This window comes from Brassica napus, chromosome C8 (assembly GCF_020379485.1).
Source record: "Brassica napus cultivar Da-Ae chromosome C8, Da-Ae, whole genome shotgun sequence".
NCBI classification, from domain to species: Eukaryota; Viridiplantae; Streptophyta; class Magnoliopsida; order Brassicales; family Brassicaceae; genus Brassica; species Brassica napus.
This window is the reverse complement of record NC_063451.1, coordinates 17,536,039-17,548,440: the sequence shown is the minus strand read 5'-3', so window position 1 is coordinate 17,548,440 and position 12,402 is coordinate 17,536,039. Positions and strand designations below refer to the sequence as shown.

Genomic DNA, 12,402 nt, shown 5'->3' with positions numbered 1-12,402 from the left:
TAATATAACATTCTCTATTAATTTAATTTTGGACTAACGAAATTTTAATTGATTCAGCAAAATTAACATTCCAATTACGTGAAAATTCAGCATGACGCTTTTTTAATTAGTACAAACTACGGGTTATAACTTATAAATGTTTCTCTATGAGATATTTTAGAGAGTTTAATTTTATTCAACTGTTAAAAAAATCGTGAATTTTTATTATAGCCTAATATTTTCATTTAAAATTATCAAACAAAAATGTAGACGGGTACAAAATGTATATTTATTTTATTGTATTGGAAAATGTGGATCTGAGTAAGAAGAATAAATAATTAGAACAAATTTTTACAAAACTAAATCTGAAACCCTCAAGGTAAGCCAGAGGGGCTAGCCAACAAACTGTCGGAGAACTCTGTCATGTCTTTTAGGAACTCCAGTTGTTACACGTTGATTTGATGAGTTGAGTCTTGTCTTCTTCGCCACTGTTCCTGGCTTTGTGTTATAACAACCCCTCTCCTCCCCTCACCTTCCGAGAACTAAAAAACAGACCAAACGTCTCAAACCCGCATAACATTTGATTCTTAACCTTCCAGAGATCTATAGAGAGAGAGATGGGAGCAGCGTCCATGGAGAGAGAAAATGGTGCTGTAGCGGCGGCGGCGGCGGCGACGACGGAGATGTTATCTCCTCCTCGGGTGAATTCGCCGCGTCAAGCATTGGTTGAGAGATTGAAAGATTATGGACAAGAAGATGTTTTCGCTCTTTTGGATGAGCTCTCACCAGACGAGCGAGATTTCCTTGTCAGAGATATCGAGGTGTCTTCTCCTTTAGATTCACTCTCAGATTCAAGATTATCAGTTATGCTATTTTTTAACTGGTTCTTGATTTTGGCTAATTTCCAGAACTTGGATCTTCCAAGAATAGATCGGATCATCAGATGCTCACTTCACTCTCAAGGTAGGTTTCCGTCAAAATGTCATTCAAGTCTCTAAGTTACATGCATTGCCTTTTCATCAGTTTCTTGTTGGTTATTAGGTTTGCCTGTGGCGGCGATCGAGCCAGTGCCCGAGAACTGGGTCGCTACGGTAGATAGAAGAACAATGGAAGACAGAGAGAAATGGTGGAAGATGGGATTAAAGACTATCTATGAAGGCAAATTAGGAGTTGTGCTTTTGTCTGGTGGACAGGTATATTAATTACTTTTGTCTTTAATCTTCAGTGTTAAATTGATGCTAATTAACCAATTTTATAATCAAGTAGCTAATGATAGTGCCTAAATGATTCTCTTCTTGATGGGTTTTCGAATAGTGCTTACCTACCTAAAACTAAAAGGGATTAGTAGATGATACGGTTTTAATGCGATCTTTGCTTTATAATAATTGCTATAATCTGAAACGGAGAAGGGTTATTATAGTGGCAATCATATGATTATTTAGAAACAAATCAGTGTCGGTGGGTCTTCTTAATTTTATTTTGGGTAAGTTGAGTTAATGGCGATTTCTAGGAGGAATATAAGAAATTGAAAAAGGATCATGAGTGATCCTTGTGATCTGAAAAGATGCTTTTTATAGGATTCCGTAACTTTAATATAATACCTTAAGTAAGTTGCTGTGTTCCGTGTGATGCAAGGAAGGTCATAAAAATTCGGATTTAAAACATTTGAGTTGCTTGGAAATTACTTCATTACATAACTTGAGAAGATGTTTATTCTTTGTACTCTTCTCTCTCGTACCGTACAAACGAAAATGAATGATGTTGAAAGGAAAGAATACTAGCTTTTAGTAGATTCCAGCTAACTTTTGTTGGCCACATTGTAGTACATTTGTCAAGAGATCTGCTAATGAAAAGGATTTGATTATGACACTAATGACAGGGAACAAGGCTTGGAATTTCAGATCCCAAAGGATGTTTCAGTGAGTACTTTCTCATTTTCTTTCTGCTTTTCTTCTCCCTAATCTTCTTTACAGTAACATTGCTTGGAAAATACAGAGCAATAGAAATAATTTTCTTCCTTAGAATGCACCTCTTAGGATATTATGCTTTAGATTAATAAGAGTACTTCTGATATATTTTGTCATGCTCTGAGTAGGGCTCAGGTTACTTAACATGGTACTTAAATTGACTTAAAATTCCATCTCAGACATTGGACTACCGTCAGGGAAGTCGCTCTTTCAGATTCAAGCAGAGAGAATCTTGTGTGTCCAAAGACTTGCTGCTCAAGTAGTGAGTGAAGGTGGTGAGACTCATGCCTTCCTCTTCTACATTCCAATGTATTTTGTATCATTTTACCATATTTTGACACTCCTTTTTCTAAAATAATAGTCTATCTTCAGGTCCAACTCGGCCAGTAACAATACACTGGTATATTATGACTAGTCCATTTACTGATGAGGCGACACGAAAGTATTTCTCAAGTCACAAGTACTTTGGCCTTGAACCAGATCAAGTACGATGCTTCTTAGTTGTTAGACAGACATGTTCCTTCACACTGTTCCCTTCTGTGTCTGACCAAAAGTGTTGATCACTTTACTACAGATTAGTTTCTTCCAACAAGGTACGTTGCCTTGCATTTCAAAGGATGGGAAGTTTATCATGGAGACACCTTTCAGTGTATGTACCATATTATAACTAGTCCAGTCTCTTTAAGTTTTATCTTTGGTTAGTAACTTAAGTCTTTATGAGTTGATTTACGTATTATCAGCTAGCTAAAGCTCCAGATGGTAACGGGGGAGTCTATGCTGGTAAACTTGATTATGATCGTTTACTATAATACAGTTTCTTCGTTTTGCTGAATCTAATCCGAGATTTTACAGCTCTTAAGTCTTCAAGGTTATTAGAGGATATGGCTTCTAGGGGAATCAAATATGTAGACTGCTATGGCGTCGACAATGTTTTGGTTAGTTTTCTTGTATAATCTTCTTGAGTCCTCATATATTTGCTTAACTCGGATATAATGGTGAAACTTGGAAAGCAGGTTCGAGTAGCTGATCCTACTTTCCTAGGATACTTTATCGACAAAGGTGCTGCTTCTGCTGCAAAAGTTGTGCGGAAGGTATCTAAGATCACACATTTTATGTGGTCAATAATCTTTCTAGATGATGCAAATGTTGCGTGTATGATAATAACAGGCATACCCTCAAGAACAGGTTGGAGTATTTGTTAGAAGAGGAAAAGGTGGACCGTTGACTGTAGTTGAGTACAGTGAGCTAGATCAGCCAATGGCTTCTGCTATTAATCAACGAACAGGACGTCTTCAATATTGCTGGAGTAACGTAAACACCATCTTTCTTCACAACTCAGCCCAAATTGCAAAAAGCTTATATATGAAAAAACGTTTTTGATTCACATCTTTGTCACCAGGTGTGCTTAAACATGTTCACGTTAGACTTTCTAAATCAAGTAGCGACCGGCCTAGAAAAAGACGGCGTGTAAGCTCCACAAACTCAACATATCAGAATGTTATGTGTGTGTTAAATTTGTTTTAACAAAAAAAAAAGTGTGTTAAATTTGTTTTTTTTTTCGGGCAGCTACCATTTGGCAGAGAAGAAGATACCGTCTATGAATGGATACACAATGGGACTGAAACTAGAACAATTCATTTTCGATTCGTTTCCTTATGCTCCTTCAACCGCACTCTTTGAGGTAAACTATTATCTTTTCATTTACACAAAAGATATAAAAAATATAAAAAACTTAGATTGAGCAGTTAATGTGTGTAGGTGTTAAGAGAAGAAGAGTTTGCACCAGTGAAGAATGCAAATGGGTCGAACTTTGACACACCGGAAAGTGCGAGGCTTTCGGTACTAAGACTACACACACGTTGGGTCATAGCAGCTGGTGGATTTCTTACACATTCTGTGCCTTTATATGCAACTGGTAAAACTCCAAAAAAAGACATAATTCTTTTTCGACAAGTTTTGTAACTTGTATATATTTTGAAATTTTTTGGTAACCAATAAACTAGGTGTTGAGGTTTCACCGTTGTGCTCGTACGCGGGAGAAAATCTTGAAGCTATTTGTCGTGGAAGAACGTTTCATGCACCTTGTGAAATATCCCTCTAACGATTTTTATTTTCTTTTGGTATTGAAATGTCTTCTTTTGCTTTTTGTCTTCTTTCGGCTGTGGTTTATATATAAACTTAAATCTCCCCATGGGAGAGAGTGGTCTTGGTGTTTTGGTATCCATTGTAACATATCTAATAAAAAGTTGTTGGTTTCTTAAACTTTTGGGGTATAGACAGATAGCTTACAGAGTTTGGTTCCATGTTTGTTTTATAGAAGTCAAAGTTTCAATTAAAGTCTCCAACACAACCACATGGTCATTAGAAAATTCCAAAGAACGATGCAATCATACAAGATATGGAGGAAAGTGTGTGAATTTTACTTTGTGTTTACATGAGGTTTTTTCTTTTAAGTTACAATTACAATTTTTAGATAGGAAAACAAAAAGAGATCAGTTCTCATGAATGTTTTTGCAATGTCGAACATTAAACGTTTCATTCCTTATTTTGTATGACGCCTACAGGTGAAAGTGAGATGTATAAAGAAGATATTTCATATGATATGCTAGAGATTGTATATTCTCTGTAATTATAGCTTTCCTTATCAGTCTGCTTCCAATGTTGTATATAAACCTATTCTCTATGTTAATAAAATCACGCTTCACGTTCTTTATGGTATCAGAGCGCAGAGCAATATATTCTCCACCGTTATCTGAATATAGAGTCGCTATCTTTTGCTGAAAATGATTCTCAACTAACGGTTTGAACGCCATGAATACCTCTTTGACTTGTGACTTCTTCTGCAAGGAATACAGCCAAGTGTATCGGCTGTAATGATCGACGAAGAGAACATAATATTTGTTGTTATCAACTGAAGTTATTGGTGATGTCCAGACGTCAGAGAAGATATATTGCAGAGGTAGCGTTGAACGGATACTGCTTGTTTGGAAAGGAATTTTATGACTCTTATTGATGTGGCAATCAGAACAAACAACTGGTTTTTGAATAATCGAAGAAGAAGCAACAGGCAATGAATTTTTAGAAATAATAGATTGCAGAACTGGAGGAGAAGGATGCCCCAATCTTGAGTGCCAGGAAGCCATTGACGTCTTGATTCGGTAAGAGGACGAGAAGGCATGTGCTTGACTTGCACTCATAGGCCATTCATAAAGTTCATTCTTGGTTCGGCCTTGAAGAAGAGGCGCCCCCGTGCTGAGATCCTTCACCTGAAAATGGGCCGGGAAAAATTCAACAGAAACTTGATTAGTATTACATAAGTGATATACTGAAATCAAGTTCTTGTGAATATCAGGAACACATAATATCTTGTCTAGAGCTAGATTACGAGATGGAGAAGATAAAAGAGTTGAACCAGTGTGAGTTATCGCAAGAGGAGAGCCATCACTGATTAAAACATCATCACCACCTTGATAAGGCTGATGCAGCAAGAGATTATTGAGATCATTGGTCATGTGATGGGTAGCGCCACTGTCAAAGAGCCAATTGTTGGCTGAGTAGGGTGAAACCGTTGCTGCGTTAGCTCTTGGTTGCCAAGGCATGGTTGAAGCATTCGGAAAAGACTGAGGAGAACTCTGCTGCAGGCTCTGAAGTTGAGGACACCGACGCGCACTGTGACCTTGCACGTTGCAGAACTGGCATTTACCAAGATAGGGCCTTGGTTGCCGTTGGCCAGAACGGTTGTACTGCTTCTGAGTGTTGTCACTCCAGTTGTTCTGTTGACGTTGAGATTGACGTTGATTGTTGTTATTAAAACGAGAGGAATTGCTATTGTTGTTGTAAGCAACGTTAGCAGTGACCGGAAGGTGCGGCGCAGGAGTAGCAATAAGGAGCTTGATCTCATGATTTAAGAGACGCTCGTGAAGCTCAGTAAGACAAGGTGGCGTGTCTCTTCCCTCAACCTGATCCACTATCGGTTTGTACTCATTTGGAAGCCCTTCAAGAATAAACTCGATTTGATCTTCAAGTTCAAGAGGCTTGCCAAGAATCGCCAGTTGTTCAATGCGCATAGTGAAGCCCTGAAAGTACTCATCAATGGAACGTGTACCTTTAGTCCAAAGCTTCATTTGATTCCGAAGTTGCTTGTTGTGCGCTCTTATCTACAAGAACATGGCATCTCTCATCTTACCTCTCCGCCTCACACCCCGGAACATAATGGTTTGTCAGAACGAAAGCACCGTCATGTCGTTGAAACTGGATTGTCTCTGATGTCTGCGGCTTCTGTCCCAAAGAAGTATTGGTCCTATGCGTTTGCTGTTGCGGTCTACTTGATAAACCGTCTTCCTACTGCTGTGTTATCTGATCAGTCTCCATATCAAAAGCTTCATAATGTGCTTCCCAATTATGAGAAGTTGAGAATCTTTGGTTGTTGCTGTTATCCATGGTTGAGGCCATATACAGCACACAAGCTGCAGGACAGATCGAAAGCATGTGTGTTTATGGGATACTCTTTGACTCAGAGTGCGTATCTCTGTCTTGATGTCTCTGCTGGTCGCATGTATACTTCCCGTCATGTCCAATTTGATGAGGCTACATTCCCGTTCAAAACAGATTCTCTGCTTTCTGTACCACCAACACAACAACGTGGTGAAGAGAAGGCTTCTTCTACTCCTGTCATGGTCACAAAAGTTCATCTGGTTCCGTCTTCACAGCCCCCGAGCTCAGATCCTCACCCTACTGTCTCGTTCTCATCATCAGCGACTCCAACTCCAGCATCATCTTAATCACCAGTCGACTTTGCATCTCAGGTATTGCCTTCTATAAACTCTAACTCTACTACTCATGCTACTACGTCTTCTTCCCCTCTCTCAGACCCTACTGGTCAAACTAATATCCCAAATCACCCGAACAACCCTGACCAGCCTACCCTCACCACACAAAGGCCCACTGGCTCAACCATTCTCCCGAATCAACAAACCACTATAACAGAAACCACCTCCACCTCCCAAAGACCCACTGGTCCAACTACAGTCCCCACTGTCACTGCTACTACTTCAGTGCAACAATCACCGCAAAACACCCATCAAATGAGAACTAGAGCTAAAAATCAGATCTCAAAACCAACTAAAAAGTTCAGCCTCACTGCCGCTCTTGACCACATCATTGAACCAGAACCTGCAACTTTTCGACAAGCTATGAAAGATACACTATGGCGTGAATCAATGTCTGAGGAGATCACTGGTCAAATCGAAAAAGATACATGGGAGTTAGTACCGGCCTCACCTACACAGAAGGTGATTGGATGTCAGTGGATTTACAAGAACAAGTTACTACCTAATGGCAAGCTTGGTAAACGAAAGTCCCGTCTGGTTGCTAAAGGAAATCATCAACAGTATGGTCTAGACTACAAAGAAACATTCAGCCCTGTGGTCAAAGCTGTTACCATTCGCCTTGTACTTGGATATGCGGTCAGTAATTATTGGCATGTACGGCAACTTGATGTCAATCAAGCCTTCTTACAAGGAACTCTAAATGAAGAAGTGTTCATGGACCAGCTTCCTGGATTTATTGATGCAGATCGTCCGACTCATGTATGTAGACTCAAGAAAGTGATATATGGTTTAAAGCAAGCTCCCCGAGCTTGGTATTTGGAACTCAAGAACTTTCTCATCCTCTGTGGTTTCACCAACAGTTATGCTGATGCCTCGCTTTTTTTTCACAGTCGCAACAATCTTCTTGTCTATGTACTCGTCTATGTAGACGATATCTTGGTCACAGGTAACAACAATGATGCTGTTTCACGTGTGATTGCTGCCTTAGGTGAACGTTTTTCTCTCAAAGATCAAGGAGATGTCAATTACTTCCTTGGCATTGAAGTCACAAGAACAAGTCACGGCTTACACCTCATGCAGCGGAAGTACATTCTCGATCTTCTTGTCAAAACAAATATGTTCGAAGCCAAGCCAGTCGCCACTCCTATGCAAACGACTCCGAAGCTGTCGTTACAGTCAGGCAATCCAATTACGAACGTCACAGAATATAGAATGGTGGTCGGAAGCTTACAATACTTGGCTTTCACTCGTCCTGATATCTCCTTCGCAGTTAATAGGCTCTCTCAGTTCATGCATAAACCTACAGACGAGCATTGGCAAGCAGCCAAGAGAGTTCTACGATATTTAGCAGGCACTGCTACACATGGTGTTCTCCTTCGCTCCAGTAATACATTGAACTTACATGCTTTCTCGGATGCAGATTGGGCCGGTGATGTTGATGACTACGTCTCAACCAATGCATACATCATCTACATGGGTCACCAGCCTATCTCCTGGTCTACAAAGAAACAAACGGGTGTGGCTCGTTCTTCAACGGAGGCTGAATATAGAGCCATTGCGAATGCAACTTCAGAGGTTAGGTGGATCTGTAATATCCTCACCGAACTTAATATCACCATACCTCGAGCTCCTGTGATCTATTGTGATAACATTGGGGCAACTTACTTGAGTGCAAATCCAGTATTTCACTCTCGTATGAAACATCTTGCGTTGGACTATCACTACATTCGTGGACAGGTGCAATCAGGTTCCTTGCGCGTCACTCATATTTCCTCTAAAGATCAATTAGCTGACGCTTTAACAAAGCCTCTTCCTCGCCTCAGCTTCAACATGGCGTGTTCCAAGATTGGAGTTCGACCTCTCCCTCCATCTTGCGGGGGCGTATAAAGAAGATATTTCATATGATATGCTAGAGATTGTATATTCTCTGTAATTATAGCTTTCCTTATCAGTCTGCTTCCAATGTTGTATATAAACCTATTCTCTATGTTAATAAGATCACGTTTCACGTTCTTTAAGATGTACATATGTGATATGTCCAAATTGGCATGTCCAAATCCAAATAGGTATGGCCCATTCCTCAGAAGTTTTTATGGGATCCTTGTCTACCAAAGTATACAAAAAAATCAGCCAACGATCACTCAAATAATTAGTGGACGATGAATTGATGATAGATGCTTAGATTTTTTTTTCTTTTTCTTTTATCTTCCATCCACTCATCCAATTTATTTAGTTATTCACTATAACAATTATGACTTTGGACTCTTTTTTTGTTTAGACATTAATGATTTGTTTGTAAATCGATTTTTTGTCTAACTTCCTAACATACTTGGGCCTCTAACTGACTAACCGATTCATCTCGCCTTTTGTTCCGAACAAAATTGGACTAGTCCGTTCGAGCTCTTATATGGACATGTCCATGACCAGTCTACTATGTTTTGAACGCAGTTACGCAGATCACTCATGTACACTCCGCCATCCATGTGAGATCTCTGATGAAAGTTTACATAAAGAATGCTGCTAAAGATATTTAATAAAAAATACACATTACATACAGTGCGAAAAACAAACATACTAAGACATGGGGACTATTTTGCTTTGCTTTTCAATCTTGTTTATTTAAGTTAACCACGTGCTAACGGTCGGGTGGTAAACATGGCATTCCAGCGTCGCTAAGCGAGCTGAGCTCGAATCCGACTATACTCAGATATCCCTAACACGTGGTCACCGGTGATTTAACATTCTCTCGCCAGGAAACGGTTTACCGTTTTTTTTTTGTTTTTTTAAGTTCAACCTAATTATTACTAGTAAGAATTTGAAAGCATAGATCTTTATATTTGTTTTCCCTTATTTGACTATTTTCTTTAGCCTTTCAACAACATATATAAAAACTGCATTAACCCCTCCTTTTGTGCTTTCTAGGAGGCCTCCATCCCACACTTCTCCGGCAATTCATCGGCTGTCGAAAACTTCTTTCCCGGTTTCCATTGCAAAAAAATATCGTCCAATCTTCAAGAAATTGTCTCAAATCCTTGACCTTGTTACTCTGTCCAATGCAACAATTCCCATGCAGTACGCTGACTTTGGTAATATCCCAGTTTGGTTGGCAGAAACTACCAACATCGACTGTATCTATAAACCTCATGTCGAGCCCGATTTTGTTAATGTATTGATCGCTTCTGATATAGTTAAGCACGTCTTGATCGTGTTTGCCAGGGAACCTTAGTCTGGACTTATACCAATATTTGTATAACTTGATTGTTCTGTGATTCGCCGTGACGAATTTGAATCCGCCATTGACTTCATTGTGCTGCCTGTCGCTGAAATTTCCGTTGAAAAATAGATTGCAAGCGGCCTGAAAATCGACATCCGCAACTAATCGAGGAAATGGATCACGGAGCCAAATTGTATCCATGTCCTATATCATAACAAACATTTGGAAAACTATGTTAAAATTTTCAAAAGTAATTCAGCTTGAAGATAAATTGTTAGAGCGATCAAGTTGAATCCAATTAAACCAAAGTAAAATTCTTTAAATCAAACCCAAACCTGCTTTGTGTTTTGTGCAATATTTATTTATATTTTAAAATTATCTATCATACGCGTTGACATATTATTATTTTTTTCTCATTCAAAACCATGCGGATATGTTAACAAACCTACTCAAATCTGAAACTTATAATTCATAGATTTTCAAACTGACTTTATCAAACAGAATAATCAAACTTAATTAACAGAAAGTCCACCTCTAAATTAAAGATGCAAGCTTAATTAGAGAGGTACCGTGAAGAGGAAGTTATATCCAAGCTTAAGCAAAGAACCCAAGAACTTGATTCGACGCCACATCATCTTGACATAATCTCCTACCATGTACCGGTTCTCGCCGGAGAAATCAACTCCGGCAGTCCTTAGCAAGATGCAACGGCGAGGCAAGACATCCAAGCACCGTGAGTAGGCTTTATCGTCCAAACACATCACCACGATGTGGGGGAGTAGCTTACTAGTCCCATTGCCTATTCGAAAGCTCTCAAGAAACACATCGAACGTCGAATTTGGCTCCGCCCAGGCCTGGTTCATCAATGTCATTATTACCGTCTTCTTGTCCTTCATCGATGCTTCCTTCAAAATTCCCTCCAAATTTATCATATCTTCTGACTCAATCTATCAACCAAATAAAACAAATATATTGTAATAGATATGGTTTGTTGAACTACTAACTTATATCATATATATATATATATATGCTCTTATTATTTTCTGATGACGGGTTAAAATGCTAAATTATCATTTCAATTGAATAGTAAATTTCTAACTTTATGTATTGTAGACTACCTACCCTTAGGATAAATCTTATATTATGTATATGGCCCGTGATTAAAAGGAAAAATGAGATATAATACTCAAGTATTCATATAGTATGATTTACATAGCTGAATAGATTACTAACGCTATCAATGTTGTTAATTTCTTGTTTCTCTGCCACCACTGGCGCCACAGACGCAGGAAAGTTTGGAACAAGTGATGCCGAATGGTAGACAACTACATACAGCAGAACTGTCAAAAGCAGTAGAGAAACAGCCCATTTAAACTCCCTCCACTTTGCTTGAGGTTGCCACAGCATCTCTTTTACCTGCTGTAAATTTAGACTGTTGATGGTGACGTTAAAGCTGGCCATCATTAATGTGAGAATAAACAGAATAACAGATTAGATGAACAGAAAAAAAAATACAGAAATTTAATGTGGTTCACTAATTGGCTATTTCCACGGGAAAAAAGAATACTTTGGAATTACAAGGGCAAAAAGAATACTTTGGAATTAAAAAGATCTGTCTACAAGAAAGATCTGTCTACAAGAAGAACATACCTGATTTTCTCAATATTATGGCTGCTACATAGATTTAGGAGAGAGGCAATATATATATATATATATTGTGTTTTCTTGTGTCTTAGAAACCCTAGCATTAATGGGCCCCCAAAATATTAAGGCCCAATAGATTCAAAACATTATTAAACACATCTATACTAATAAAATGAACATTTTGAGGTTTCATGAAGCGTCCACATCACCGAAAAAACTTCTCAAGATACCATGTGGCGTTATTATAAAACAAAAAACAAAAAATTAATAATAAATAAATATACAATATAAAAAATAGAAATATTACATTAAGCATCTAACATGATATTATCATTTGATATAAAAGCAAACAAATTAGAATAAGTAAATATTCAATATAAGAAAAATAATAAATATATAATATAAGAAATAGAAAAACTAAACTAAACATCTATCTGAAAATATATAGTAAAATAATAATAAGTAAATATAAAATATAAGAAATAAAATATTCTATTAAACATCAATTATAATTTAAGAATAAGTAAATATAAAATATAAGAAAAATAAATATACAATATAAGAAATACAAAAAAATTACATTAAACATCTATCTGAAATATGTATAAAAATAAATAACAAGTAAATATAAAATATAAGATATATAAATATTTCATTAAACATCTATTGTAATATTAAAATTTGATATAAAAGCAAAACAATCAGAATAAGTAATTATACAATATAAGAAAAAATAAATAATAAGTAAATATACAATATAAGAAGTGGA

General features: G+C 37.7%; 2 protein-coding genes across 6 annotated transcripts; one reads left to right on the top strand and one right to left on the bottom strand.

Annotated features, from left to right (window-relative positions):
• Window positions 1-201: 201 nt before the first annotated feature.
• Window positions 202-4,208, top strand: LOC106375491 (UDP-N-acetylglucosamine diphosphorylase 1-like). 3 transcript variants are annotated; one of them, XM_048765591.1, is made up of 15 exons: window positions 202-800; window positions 888-942; window positions 1,021-1,172; window positions 1,859-1,898; window positions 2,126-2,221; window positions 2,319-2,431; window positions 2,521-2,595; window positions 2,687-2,726; window positions 2,799-2,881; window positions 2,960-3,037; window positions 3,132-3,257; window positions 3,346-3,413; window positions 3,513-3,627; window positions 3,705-3,861; window positions 3,950-4,208. In XM_048765591.1, exons 1-15 carry the CDS (start codon window positions 597-599, stop codon window positions 4,045-4,047), a joined length of 1,500 nt encoding a protein of 499 aa, XP_048621548.1. In that variant the 5' UTR covers window positions 202-596; the 3' UTR covers window positions 4,048-4,208. The 3 variants fall into 3 exon arrangements, with proteins under 3 accessions (XP_048621548.1, XP_048621546.1, XP_048621547.1); XM_048765589.1 differs by having other exon boundaries at window positions 226-800; window positions 3,114-3,257; XM_048765590.1 differs by having other exon boundaries at window positions 261-800; window positions 2,126-2,218; window positions 3,114-3,257.
• A 5,311-nt stretch (window positions 4,209-9,519) lies between these two features.
• LOC106375484 (uncharacterized protein At4g15970) lies at window positions 9,520-11,752 on the bottom strand. Of its 3 annotated transcripts, none has more exons than XM_022707491.2 (4): window positions 11,640-11,752; window positions 11,223-11,442; window positions 10,559-10,936; window positions 9,520-10,193 (listed from the first exon to the last, which is right to left on the bottom strand). In XM_022707491.2, exons 1-4 carry the CDS (start codon window positions 11,735-11,737, stop codon window positions 9,672-9,674), a joined length of 1,218 nt encoding a protein of 405 aa, XP_022563212.2. In that variant the 5' UTR covers window positions 11,738-11,752; the 3' UTR covers window positions 9,520-9,671. The 3 variants fall into 3 exon arrangements, with proteins under 3 accessions (XP_022563212.2, XP_022563213.2, XP_013670865.2); XM_022707492.2 differs by having other exon boundaries at window positions 11,223-11,421; window positions 11,640-11,671; XM_013815411.3 differs by having other exon boundaries at window positions 11,223-11,408; window positions 11,640-11,657.
• Window positions 11,753-12,402: the final 650 nt, after the last annotated feature.